General features: G+C 45.0%; 1 protein-coding gene and 1 long non-coding RNA gene across 2 annotated transcripts in view; one reads left to right on the top strand and one right to left on the bottom strand.

Annotated features, from left to right (window-relative positions):
* LOC308468648 overlaps positions 1 to 2,272 on the top strand; it is a 25,534-nt gene extending 23,262 nt beyond the window's left edge. Inside the window, exon 2 of the long non-coding RNA XR_013981769.1 lies at positions 1,961 to 2,272. This is a non-coding gene — a long non-coding RNA (uncharacterized lncRNA). The remainder of the gene's footprint in view (positions 1 to 1,960) is intronic.
* PTGES2 (prostaglandin E synthase 2) overlaps positions 1 to 9,791 on the bottom strand; it is a 12,457-nt gene extending 2,666 nt beyond the window's left edge. Inside the window, exons 1-6 of the mRNA XM_080990979.1 lie at positions 9,496 to 9,791; positions 6,310 to 6,504; positions 5,520 to 5,575; positions 4,772 to 4,921; positions 3,066 to 3,266; positions 1,113 to 1,230 (exon numbers count right to left, since the gene is read on the bottom strand). Coding sequence (XP_080847105.1) covers positions 1,113 to 1,230; positions 3,066 to 3,266; positions 4,772 to 4,921; positions 5,520 to 5,575; positions 6,310 to 6,504; positions 9,496 to 9,759 — 984 coding nt within the window. The 5' untranslated portion in view covers positions 9,760 to 9,791. The remainder of the gene's footprint in view (positions 1 to 1,112; positions 1,231 to 3,065; positions 3,267 to 4,771; positions 4,922 to 5,519; positions 5,576 to 6,309; positions 6,505 to 9,495) is intronic.
* Between the last annotated feature and the right edge of the window lie 4,040 nt (positions 9,792 to 13,831).

Genomic DNA, 13,831 nt, shown 5'->3' on the forward strand with positions numbered 1-13,831 from the left:
GGGATGCTTTAGTTGATGTTCCTGCATTGTAGGGGGTTGGACTAGATGACTCTTGGGGTCCCTTCCAAGTCTATGATTCTATGATGCCAAAGTCCTGAAGGAGGCCCACCGATCACCCTCTGGGCCTTGCTGGGGCCTGGTGCCTTCAGATATGCAGAACCAGAGGTGCCAACGTGCCCCCACCATTGAGGGGACCAACAGAATGTGATGTGCTGAAGTGCCACGCAAAGTTACCACCCAATACTGAGGGGGCCCAGCTCCCTCCTTAAGAGCTTTGGGCCCCCCTCCCCAAAGTGCCTTGCCCTCCCCCAGCTGGCAGAAGCCTGTGCAGAACACTACATTCGTTTTCCAGAATACAATTACTTCCGCCCTGTTTTCTCTTTCACACTGAAGTACCTGTTGTATCATTCGGAACCGTGGCTTTTTGTCTGATATACCGGCATGTCTCACTAAATTTCATTCACCGCCGGGGGATGGGAAGACACGAGTGTCACTGGACAATATCCCTACTCCCCCACTTCTTCTGCACTGAAAACTTCTTTGTTCCCAGTGTGATGAATGTCTTCTGAGCATGAGGGGTTAATCTCTGTCCCCACTTATCTCAAAAGGAAGTTTTGGCAATCAAGATTTATACCTTGGTTGTCTTTAATCACTGCCTAATTATCTCTATGGTGCTGGAGGAGACTCTTGAGAGTCCCATGGACTGCAAGAAGATCAAACCTATCCATTCTGAAGGAAATCAGCCCTGAGTGCTCACTGGAAGGACAGATCCTGAAGCTGAGGCTCCAAGTACTTTGGCCACCTCATGAGAAGAGAAGACTCCCTGGAAAAGACCCTGATGTTGGGAAAGATGGAGGGCACAAGGAGAAGGGGACGGCAGAGGACGAGATGGTTAGACAGTGTTCTTGAAGCTACCAGCATGAGTTTGACCAAACTGCGGGAGGCAGTGGAAGACAGGAGTGCCTGGTGTGCTCTGGTCCAGGGGGTAACGAAGAATCGGACACGACTAAACGACTAAACAACAATGGGAGTGTCAGCAGTCGATGACTAGCCTGCCACCATTCCTCCCCAGAATGGTGGTGGTTTCCAATGGCCACTTGCCAGGTTCTTACCAGATCTGCAAGGTTTGGCTGGGATCCGCCCATGAACATTCTGTGGTGGCCGACAGCTTCCACCCAGTCGTCCACTGCTTTGTACAAGTCTTCCCTGACATTATCCTGCAGGTGGTGCCTGCAAAGAGAGAATTTGGGGAGGGGGGGGAGGAGATGACTTTAAAGCTTCCACAACTGATGAATTTTCTTCATTCACATTTCTTCAACCTTAGACACGCCTTGCAAAACAGCAAACTTTTTTTTTTTTTTTTTGGTTAGGATTCCAAGTCTAGGGATAAGAAGCAACAAAACTAAAAACAGAGACATACGATCAGTTTAGTTAATTCATTAGATTTTTTTCAAATCTTCCCGCAGGCAAAGCGAATTACGGAAAAAATTAACACACTGGAATTCATAATAATGGGTTATGGGTAACTAAGTTCTACTCAGAGTAGACCCACTCTAATCAATGTTACCCGTTGTGGGGAAGGGGAGCGCTCTTGTCCAGGTTGCACTTGCAGGTTTCCCATGGACATGATGTTGGCCACTGTGAGAACAGGAAGCTGGACTTGATGGGCCACTGGCCTGAGGCCGAAGGCTTTTATGTTCTTACCAAAGTTAGTAATGTCCATTAATTTAATAGGGCTACCATTGGATACTACCCAAATCTACCCATTATGACAATATCACAGTATCCTTGTAAGGATTCTGAATCTTAAAGAGGATAACAGAAAAAGGGCTGTCTCTGGCTAAGTCACACTCAAAGTGGATTCACTGAAATAAATGGACTTAGGTTAGACCCGAGCATTGATTGCAGTGGGTCTACTCTAGAATACGATTCCATCTAGGATCCTTTTATGATTATCTAGGTGGGACGGCAACTGAAGCTTCCTGAGCAAACTGAAGAAGGACTGCTGATCCTGAAGACAGATCAGCCATCAGGTCTTGCCAAGAACATAAATTCAAACAGAGGCAATCAGGTGTAATATTAAGACCACTAACATATGAACCGAATAGACAAGCTCAGCGCCAGGCAGCTTGTACCACCGGCTCTCAATCAGCATGAGAGGACCCACTTTTATATTCTTTTAGTATTTCAAATTTGTAAAGCAGTTTGGGTGTCTTGGCAAAAAAGGTGAGATACAAAATCTTCCAAGTAAATAAAGAAGTTAGCATATAAATGTGTTCCCATATTACTCAGCAAAATAAAGCTGGAGGGTTGCTGTACATCATGATGAATCATCATCTCACTGACTTCAGGAAGAATTCCTAAGGCCCCTTGCTTTTTAAATAGGTGCCAGATATTAATTAATGACCTGGTCAAACACAAGCAGACATAAAAGGGAACCATATCAAGGAACCCCAGTGGCAAAAGTGCAAGAGGAAGAGCTCTGCCTGCCCCACTGCTTCCCCTGGCGGCGGCGAGAGGGAGGTGTTCTGGCATGTGACACGGCCACTCATTTCCCCCACCCCTGGTTGCAGAAGCTGGGCAGTTATGCTTTACAGCAGGGATCAGCAAACTTTTTCAGCAGGGGGCCGGTCCACTGTCCCTCTGACCTTATGGGGAGCCAGACTATATTTTGAAAGAAAGAAAAGATGAATGAATTCCTATGCCCCACAAATAACCCAGAGATGCATTTTAAATAAAAGCACACAATCTACTCATGTAAAAACACGCTGATTTCCGGACCGTCCAAGGGCCGGATTTAGAAGGCGATTGAGCCAGATCCGGCCCCCAGGCCTTAGTTTGCCTACCCATGGTTTAGAGAAGGCATTGGCACCCACCAAGTTATGCAAGAGCCAGGGCGTTCCTGCGTACTACATTGCTACTTGGTTTCTCCATGGGGCAAAATGGGATGGGCCGCCCCTGATTAGCCTCAACAACCGACAGCAGTCTGGCTGTCCTTGAAGTCAAGAAGCGGAAGATAAAATGAAGATGTTACCCTTGAGCCTTAAAATTTCAGAAGTACCAACCTGGCCTTTAGCCTTTTGCTGATGAAGAACATCGCAGCAGCCCCAACGTATTTGGCAAAGAAGCCTTCGATTGTGCCAAACTTGCCCTCATGCACTATGTAGTCGAAAGATGCCAGGGCCTCGCCAGCTGTGCGGTAAACATTGGGCGAGATGAGGTGCACAAGCCAATCGTCCGCCCACTGCCTCCATTTCATTTCCTCCCTGCAAACAAGACAGGAAAAGCCGAGACTTTTTTTGCACGTGGGATTGACGACAAAGAGCTGGATAAACCCGGGTGGGGAGATAAAAGGTGCCACCAGGTTGTAAAGTCCCTTAAAACTAAACTATTAGCCTGGATAGCTCAGTTGGCTAGAATGTGGTGCTGATAACACCAAGGTTGCTGGTTTGATCCTCGTATGAGACAGCTGCCTATTCCTGCACTGCAGGGGGCTGGACTAGATGGTTCTCAGGGTCCCTTCCAACTCTGCAATTCTATGGTTCTACAGATCAGAAGCCAACGTGGTGTCTCCAGGTATTGTTGGGATTACAGCTTCCACCCTCCCTGGCCATTGGCCACGCTAGCTGGGGTTGATGGGAGTTGGAGTCTAACAATATCCAAAGAACAACACAGTGGCTGATCCCAGCACCACATTCCAAAACACAGATAAGAACCGATCACAGCTAAACCACTCTGAGATTGTTTTGTCTTACCATCAAAATGTACACACATTTTATGAAATAAATAATAAGATCAGCACAAGACTTGGCCGGGGGGTGGGGGGGGGAGGAGTCTGCTTCCGAAAGACAAAATAATTTGTTTATAGAAAAGTAGAGCATGTTTACTGTGCACTATGGCAACAAAGTATGAGAAAATACACATAATGTTTTACATTACTGAGTTCACTGTCATATATATTTTATTTCAATTTTTTACCATCTTATTGTTTTACACAGTAAATGCTTCCGGTGCACACGATGGGTCTGTTTCAGAAGCTCCAGCTGGTGCAGAATGTTGCAGCCAGATTGCTGATGGGAGCTTCTAGTTGTGAGAACAAGCAATGCCACTGTTAAAACAGCTGCTCCAGCTGCCCATTTGCTACCAAGTCAGGTTCAAGGTTCTTATATTGATTTACAAAGCCCAGAACAACTTGGATGCAGGATACCTCAGGGGTCCCGGGAATCCTTACATCCCAGCACAACTGCTGATATCGTATGCTCATCTCTGTCAAGAATTTCCCACATCAGTTGGAAGGATCCTAGTACAATGGTACCTCGGGTTAAGTACTTAATTCGTTCCGGAGGTCCGTACTTAACCTGAAACTGTTCTTAACCTGAAGCACCACTTTAGCTAATGGGGCCTCCTGCTGCCGCCGGAGCACAATTTCTGTTCTCATCCTGAAGCAAAGTTCTTAACCTGAAGCACTATTTCTGGGTTAGCGGAGTCTGTAACCTGAAGCATCTGTAACCTGAAGCGTATGTAACCCGAGGTACCACTGTATAACATTTTTCTCCAATAAGCTGATTTTTGGGACAGGGTAGCATGCAATCAAACCATCCCCACTCACATTCTGAAGTGATAATTTGGGTGGGGACTCCCATACTTTTTTGAACACACAGATAATCAAAAGGACAGCTTGCATAACTGTTTTTCCTTATACAATAGCAGCCATGGGGCAACAGAATCAAGGCTGTGTTGTCTAATGAAGGGTCTCTGTGTTAATACCTACACCCTTGCTTCCTTGACAGGATAAAGATTCCGAGTCTCCTTTTCATCCAGCATAAGCCAGTATTTGTTGCCATACTCAATCACCTCCTTGCCCCGGTCATTTGTGGCTTTCATAGCAGGGTAGTATGACATAATCTCGTCCAAACTCCTCCTAGGGAAATAAAAGCAGAAGTCAAAGAACAACCACACACTTTATATTCCATCCTCCCCATCCCATGACCAGGCAGTGACAGAAGGAGAGGGGTTCAATAAGAACATCTCCTGAAATAAGACAATGGCTACGTTAGACTAACTCTGACCAATCATTTCTGGGCACCAACAGAAAGTGCCTAGTGTTGCTCAAAAACTTGGAAGAAACAACAAGAGAATCAGTGCTGTTTTGAAAGGTTCCGTCTGCCATATTGGTTCAAAATGGCGTCCGTACAAGTGAACCTTCCAAAATATATAGCAGACTAGCTGAAAATACCCAGCATTGCTTAAGAATTCTAAGAAACAAAAAATAAAATCCTGAGCTTCATAAATGCATAATGTAATCTGTTATTTTCAAGAGCTGCACCTACACAAAACCCCAACCTGGGGAACACCCTACTAGTTTCCAGTTTCAGACAAGTTTGTGTTTGGGGCAAGTCCTAAAACTGCCCCAAATCCCTAAAATCATAAAGGGATACAAAAACCAATCTGTAGACATATAAGGATGGTTTTATTTGCAATAAGCTCAGCATTTTATTCTTATTTTAAAAACCCCTTACCTGGAAACGAGGTAGGTTTTAAATGCACTGATGATCACAGAAGAGTCATTCAATTGCTGGGGGATGAGGGGGGAGAGAGCGAAGCACAGTGTTACACAAAAACTTGATCCATCCATGTAGGTACCAAACCTAGAAGAGGTTTTGTCGTTAGGGCAGAGCTTTCCAAACTGTGTGCCACAACAAGTTAAGTGCATTGGCTGCAGTTTATAGATGTGTCGTGTGAACACTCCCTGCGCTCCTTCCGGGAATGGAAAGAGATTAATTGAATCTCCAGTTTGCTAATGAAATGGAATTACTGTATTGCGAAATGACACATGTCTAAAAAATGTGTCATCAACATGAAACGTTTGGAAAGCTCTGCTTTAGGGTTTTGATCCTGTATTTGAATGCATTACATTGCTTTGGTAGACACCATGATAATATCAGGTAGATACAATAAAATTAATGCGAGCTTACATGCTCCAATTAAAACGAGTCAGTTATTGTTCACTGGCGCTTGACCAATTTTTTTTAAATTAAAAAAGGTGAATGATGTTGTCTTCAGACTTCCAAAGCGAAAGATCACGCAGGGGTGGTGGTGGTATTAGTTAGCATGTTGGACTGGGACTTAGGAGACCAGGGTTCAAGACCCCTGTTGATTATGAAATATATAATATATAAAGTATAAAAATCCATAATTAAAACACACTATGAATCCCCGTAGAATATTAGGCCCTTCTCTGCACCCCCTGCAACAGGCACACCAGGTAAAATAAACCAAGGAGCTTAAATTGCCAAACCAGAAACTCACCACTGTGCTTCCAGTGCTGGCAAGGAGAATGGGCACTTTCCTGTAGGCAGAGAACTTAATCTCGTTCCGCATGACTGGATTCACCTCCACGACTTCATAAGGCAGCCCATGATAATCCAGGAAAGCTCGGACCTTGCTGCAGAAGGGGCAGGTCTTGTACTGGTAGAGGGTCAACTGCAGGTTCTCTTCTGGGAGCTGAACAGGCAGAGATGTCAAGGGCATCACTAATCTGGCTAAAGAAATACCTCCCCCCCCCCCAAAAAAAGCAGCGTTTATCACAGGCAGAGGAATAAGGCTACAAAAAGCTGCTTATTACGACAGCTTAAAGGAGCCCTCATGGCCAGAAGCAGTCTACCCTGAGTAGCCTTGCTTTGGCTCTCTACTGAGGTGGGGGGGCTTCCTGGCAGCACCTCCCAGGCCACTTTGAGGAACATAAGAATAGAAGAGCTCTGCTGGATCAGTCCAAGGGGGTCCATTTCATGCAGCATCTGGTTCTCAGGGTGGCCAACCAGATGCCCCAAGGAGAAGTTCCCAAGCACAAGGGCATTCTCCAGCAACTGGCATTCAAAAGCAAAAGACTGGTGACTGGGAGAGGCCGCTGGGACCACATAACAACACCGGTCCTGAGACCGGTTTCCGAGCACAATTCAAAGTGTTGGTGCTGACCTTTAAAGCCCTAAACGGCCTCGGTCCAGTATACCTGAAGGAGCGTCTCCACCTCCATCATTCTGCCCGGGCACTGAGGTCCAGCGCCGAGGACCTTCTGGCGGTTCCCTCCCTGCGAGAAGCCAAGTTACAGGGAACCAGGCAGAGGGCCTTCTCGGTATTGGCACCCGCCCTGTGGAAAGCCCTCCCGTCAGATGTGAAGGAAATAAGCATCTATCTTATTTTTAAAAGACATCTGAAGGCAGCCCTGTTTAGGGAAGTTTTTAATATTTAATGTTGTATTGTTTTTAACACTTGATTGGAAGCCGCCCAGAGTGGCTGGGGAAACTCAGCCAGATGGGCGGGGTATAAATAAATATTTTTATTTTTATTTTTATTAATAGTGCCTCCAACCGTGGAAGCAAGGCATAGCCATCATGCCTGGGAGCCATGGATAGCATTCTCCTCCGTGAATTTGTCCAGTCCTGCTTTGAAGCCATCCATGTTGGTGGCCATTACCGTCTTCTGATGGACTTCTTTTTCTCTGCCGGTGGTCCTGAACATTCAGCTTCACTGGATGTCCCACCCTGACTTCTAGTGTGATGAGAGAGGGACGAACACTTTTCTCTAGTCTATCTGCTTATAGAGATGGGAGACACAGAGGCATACCAACAAACGAACGTGTTTGCATTAGGGGATGTCCTGAAGTAGAGGACCTTATGCATTACATCTTGCACTGCCCCTTATATAATGAAGCAAGAGAACGATTTTTAGCACCTATAAGGACAAGGTCCCCTGGCCAGAACCCCTCTGACATGATTTTATATCTCCTCGCAGACACAGATAAGTATGTGACCTGGCGTGTAGCACTCTTTGCAACTGCCGCTAGGAAAATTAGAGCAAATTATATAGCCAAGGTAGCCACCAACTGTAAAGGAGATGAATTTATTTGACCCTGTCTACATCAAGCTATATTCTACCTTTATCACCAAACTCTGAATATAATTGCACATTGTATTAATTAACATTATTTTTTAATATATTAGTGTCCATGTGATGATTTTAGCCTATAAATTTTATTGTTTAATGTCTTAACCTGTATATTAAGGTACTTTTATAGCTCTGCTTAGAGTAGGTAATGTCTTGATAATATAAATGTTTTAAGTTTTTTGTATTAATCCAGCGTATTTTCTTTTAATTGTTGAATGATTCTGTGTACACTGCAGCAGCCTTTGGCTATGTGCAATAAAACTGACTGACTGACTCCATCCACTTACTACATACACATCATAAAGGGGAATGCGGAATCCGCCAGATTGAGCACAGCTCTTCTGTTCCCTATCCCTATTCCAAATAAGTGGAATAAGCGTCAGGTTCCTCATGCTCAAACTTTTCAAATCCGCATTTCCCCTCCAGGTGCAATGGAGAATCACTTTTATTTATCAGCTACAACAGTTTGCACTGGTGGCTCTTTTAAACTGCTTACAAGGTAAGAGTGTTGCTGGATGGCAAGAGGTTTTTTTTTTAATTTTTAAAAATTGATTTTCATGAGAAAACAACACAGAAACAGGTAAAGAGTTTTAAACTAACAGAGAAATATTTTAAAAAATAATTTACTTATACATTTATTAGTATGGTATCAGTGATGCTGCTGTTGCTACCCACCTGAGATGCAAGCCAAACTCACTGGCTGAAGACCACCAATAAGTTGGGTTAGCAATTTGCAACCTTTGCAGACCCAGAACCCTTATTTATCCCAAACACCTTTCTCCACATATAACTGTATGGTGGTCGTTCTGCTCCTATGACCCACCTTAGGCTGGGCTGTGACCCAGGTTCAATCCACAGTGGCAATTCCAAGCTGGGAATGTCTCCTGCTCTGAAACAGAGCCATTGCTGCCAGCCACTGTGGACCCAAGGGCCACAATTCCACATGGGCAACTTTCTAAGGGCCACATGCAGGCAGAGCCTTAGGCAAAAGTGGGTGGACCAATGAATGTGAATTTCACCCATATTAAAGTAGAAACTTCTAGACACCCTCCCTTGCCTCTCTTTCTGTCCTCCACCCAGAGAAGCAAGAGGGTTTAGGTACATATTATCAGCGCTTTTTTCTAAAATATATATATATTTAGGGGTACTCTCATTATGACTCAAGAAATTCACCATTTGAAAGTTCAAATCGGGGGAAATAATTACAGTAAATGGACAAAAAAATACAAAGATTCCCAAAATGTTTAGGGTATGCGTACCCCTGCGTACCCCCAGGAAAAAAAGCACTGCGTATATTATTATGCACTGCATTGCACTGCACTTTTTGGCACGTGCGGGCAAGCTGGTGCCAAACGCATTGCCAGCCAGAGCAGGCCGCTCCCTTTGTTACCAGCTGGAAGGGAGCTTCACAAAACTGCGGAGTCGGGAGGGGTACCCCCAGTGGTCATCTAGCCCAACCCCCTGCCATTCAGGAGCCGCGCAACGAAAGAGGCGCCGGCAGAAACCTTCCCTGGAGGAGAGCGCCCCGTTCCGCTTCCCTTCCCGCCTCACCTTGGACGCCTCTTGCCTCGCGAGAGGCTTCTGGCCTCGGAAGCGGCGCTGGAGGGTCCGGTAAGCGCCAAAGGCGCCCCCAAGGGCAAAGACTGCCCCCAGCAGAAGGGGTCTCCCTGCCCCGGGCCAGCCTCGCCCATAGCTGCCCGCGCCGGAGGAGGCGATGCAACGGCCCCGACTCCCGGCCCCCACGGAGACCAGGAGACTCCTTCGTGCAATTTGGCAGAAGCCCTTCACGCAGCTGCCGCAGCAAGACGCTGCCATCTTCGCTCTCCGGAGGGAAAAAAGCGGCGCGGGAGGGTCCGGAAGTTTAGGAATATAACAAAAGGGGATTTAAAGAGACAGAGCCCCTACCAGATTTGCAAGATTTTTGAAGCTCCGGCCTGAAATGCACGTGCGCAGCCCTACACTGATTTTTATTTTTTTTAAATCGCATTGCATCGCATGCGCCGCGCTGCGCAGTAATGTATCGGATTGGGTTTATCGCTCAGTTGGGTTTCTCAGCGTGGTTCTTCCCATCATTTGTTTGTTTATTTCTTTCCAATATTCATTCATATTCCACCTAACGACAAAAGTCCTCTGCGTGGTTCACAAGTTAAAAACTAAAATGAAAAAAATACAGAAAGGGATCTGAAATATAATGCAGAAAAAGAAAATGACATTCTTTTTCACCCCCAATTTTTTTTAATTGAATTTTCCAAATTAATAACAAACATAAATCCTAACTGTAATAATTCCACTTTTGTTAACATTGTTAGGTGACTTCCTCGAATCCCCCTGGCTGAGTTTCAATGTATGTCATTGTAACAGTTTTCCAAAACTGATTTCTCATAAGATTTACTTAGTCAATTAACATCTTTCCTTCTTTTCATATTTAACTTTAAACATATTGTTCTATAACATCACATATTTAAATCCTTCTATTAAAGTTATCTTAGCATATTTAGCTAAATAGTCTTTAAATTTCATCCATTCCTCCTGGTGCTCCTCCTCCTTCTGGTCGCGGACTCTTCCAGTCAGGTCGGCTAGCTCCCAAAAGTCCATCATCTTCATCTGCCATTCCTCCACTGTTGGCACTTCTTGTGTTTTCCAATCCTTGGCCAATAAAATCCTAGCAGCAGTTGTGGCATACAAAAACAATCTAACATCTTTCTTGGGCAATTCCAAACCTGTTATTCCAAGAAAAAAGGCCTCTGGTTTCTTAATAAATGTATATTTCAACGTTTTTTTCAATTCATTATAAATCTTCTCCCAGAAGTCTTTCACTCTGGGGCAGGTCCACCACATATGATAAAAGGTTCCTTCTTTTTCTTTACATTTCCAACATAGATTATCACTATTGTGATATATCCTTGCTAATTTTACAGAAGTTAAGTACCATCTATACATCATTTTCATATTTTCCTTTAACACTGTACATGCAGTGAACTTGACCCCCCTTCCTCCACAACCTTTCCCAGTCTTGAAACATTATGTTATGTCCCACATCTCTTGCCCAATCTATCACCACAGATTTAACTTTTTCATCCTTTGTATGCCACTCCAACAATAGATTATACAGTTTAGATAAATTAGAAAAAGAAAATGACATTCGGCAGCAACAAATATTGGGAGAAGGGAGAAGAAAACACGACTGAAAATGTCTTCGCCGGAAAATGTGTTCAATCCTGAGGCAAATCAGGCTGTGAGAATCATTTTAAGGGGGATTACTCTTACTTGAGCCTGTCCAGGCTAGTTGCCCCTAAAGTAGGGGTACCAGGAAGCAAGTTGCACCGAATTTCATGCTCCCATGAAAGTGTGTGGGGAGGGGAGATTGCAGCCTGGCACGCGGGCCCTGAGCCCTCCACTCGGGGATGCAGCGCCCACTTTGTGTGTGTTGGGGGGGTCAGTTTCTTTCACTGCACTTAGTAGGGCTTAAGGTTATTTCACGCCTCCTATGTGGGTTAAACCACAGAGCCTAGGACTTGCCGATCAGAAGGTCAGTGGTTCGAATCCCCGTGACGGGGTGAGCTCCCGTTGCTCGGTCCCTGCTCCTGCCAACCTAGCAGTTCTAAAGCACGTCAAAGTGCAAGTAGATAAATAGGTACCGCTCCGGCGGGAAGGTAAACGGCGTTTCTGTCCACTGCTCTGATTTGCCAGAAGCGGCTTAGTCATGCTGGCCACATGACCCAGAAGCTGTACGCCGGCTCCCTTGGCCAGTAAAGCGAGATGAGCGCCGCAACCTCAGTCGGCCACGACTGGACCTAATGGTCAGGGGTCCCTTTACCTTTATGCATGCTTTACTCAAAAAGAAAACTAAGGTGGGTATGAGTGGGTTGGTTATGATTATGATACTGAGAATAACTCTTATCCCATGCATTGCAAGAGCGTTTATGCAACCTGCTATAAAAATTCAAGCACAATCCAGCATGACAAAATAAACCTCCCCGTCTTCTTTGCAAAAGGAGGAACTTCAGAAACACACAAAAAAGGCCTCCAGTTTGGGGATCTGTATGCATTTTGTGGTGCAGCTTCCAATTATGAAGACAGTTTCTTGCCCTTCCGATCTTTGCCTGGTGCCCACCCTCTCCATAACCATATAATTTAAGCAGACGGGGCGTGGCTTGTCAAAGCCACAGATTTTGACCTTTCCTCCCCTCCGTCATCAACCTCCTTGCCAGGAGCAGCCTACATGGTGACGTAGGACTACAACTCCCATCATGCACGCTGGCTGAGGCTGATGGGAGTTAGAGTCCAACATCAGGAGGGCGCCAAATTGATTCCGCAATGCTTGCATCTGTCAATTCAGATGCAATTAGGGTGATCAGATTTTTTCAGTTCAAGGCGCAGGAAACGAGGCTGGCAGCTCCCCCTAGAAATTGCTTCCTACTAGTACTAATAATCTCCTTTAACACTGCAGTGTGATGAGTGTACTGCAGCACAGTGCAACACAGTGAATGTTCGCTTATTGGAGTCTATCTATGAATTGCTTCTCATAAAATATATTGAAGAGACTTCACAGTAAAAATGAATGTGAAATGATCCCAAATGTAAAAACAGAACAAAAAAACCAACCACCCAAAATAACCCCAAATGTAGAAAAAATGATCTGCATATATGCCAGTGTGGTATTATTATCATAATTAACATCAATATTTTTAATATATTTATTTATACCCCACATTTTGGTTAGAGTGCCAGACTAGGATTTGAGAGACTAGGGTTCAAATTCCACACCCACCCTCCTTCGCGATGAGGCTCACTGGGTGTGTTGCTACCTCTCAGCCTAACCTACCCTCACAGTGTTGTGGGAATTAAATAAGGAGGGGGAGAACCATGGACACCACCCCAAGCTCCTTGGAGGAAGAGGTGGGATATAGATGGAATAAGCAAAACAAACAAAGACAACTTAAAGTTGCCAGCAGATGATTGAACTCCACCTCACAATAGTGACACCTTGAAAGCACCTTTAATCTGCTTTAACTTTTCACTAAGTGAAATTTTACTTCTCAGGAGTTGCTACCACTGCATGTTGTGCAATCATAATTAAAACCAATGTTTTAATCAATATACAATATATTGCATAAAAATACAGTGCAGTGGTACCTCAATTTTTGAGCATCTTGGAAGCCGAACGTTTCGGTTTCTGAATGCCAAAAACCCGGGAGTAATTGCTTCCATTTTCAAACACGCCTCAAAAGTCAAATGGCTTCCGCTGCGGTTTTTTCCTTTTTTTCTGCATTAACTCTGCCGACCGCTCTTTGTGCCTCGTTTGCTGAACGTTTCAGAAGTCGAACGGTCTTCCGGAACGGATTATGTTTGACAAACGAGGTTCCACTGTGTATGAACTAACTTGAACCCTGCATCATTGAAAACCCTTCTTTGTGTGACCCCTATGAGAGGTCCCGAGGGTGGCAACACTAGAACGAGCCTTTTCTGTGTTGGCTCCTCATTCAGAGGGTGGCCGCATCTGGCTGTGCTCTGATGTCCATCCATCCCACCTTCGTTGCCAGTGTTAAGTTGTGGGTGAACATATCAGATGACACAGTGATTCTTCAAACAGCTCTTGTTTATTCACAGGCCAGAACAGAACTGAGCTGAGGGGTTCAGCCAGCTTGCTTATATAGAGCTCCACTACAACGCAACAGTAACCATTTTCTGTAACTATCCAATCACTGAACGTCACTTTCAATTCCTTATCTGCATATGTGGACCTGAGTGAAAACTATCTACAGTATTCCCCTGCTGGCCCAGGGTGAGAACTTCATTACATAACACTCTCCAGGGAGGGTCGCCTGGCACACATTCTCTACATATATTTAGGCACTAAGCCTTCTCCCAGACCTTTGGCTAATTA

Source organism: Podarcis pityusensis (genome assembly GCF_964106645.2).
Source record: "Podarcis pityusensis genome assembly, chromosome: Z".
Classification (NCBI taxonomy): Eukaryota; Metazoa; Chordata; class Lepidosauria; order Squamata; family Lacertidae; genus Podarcis; species Podarcis pityusensis.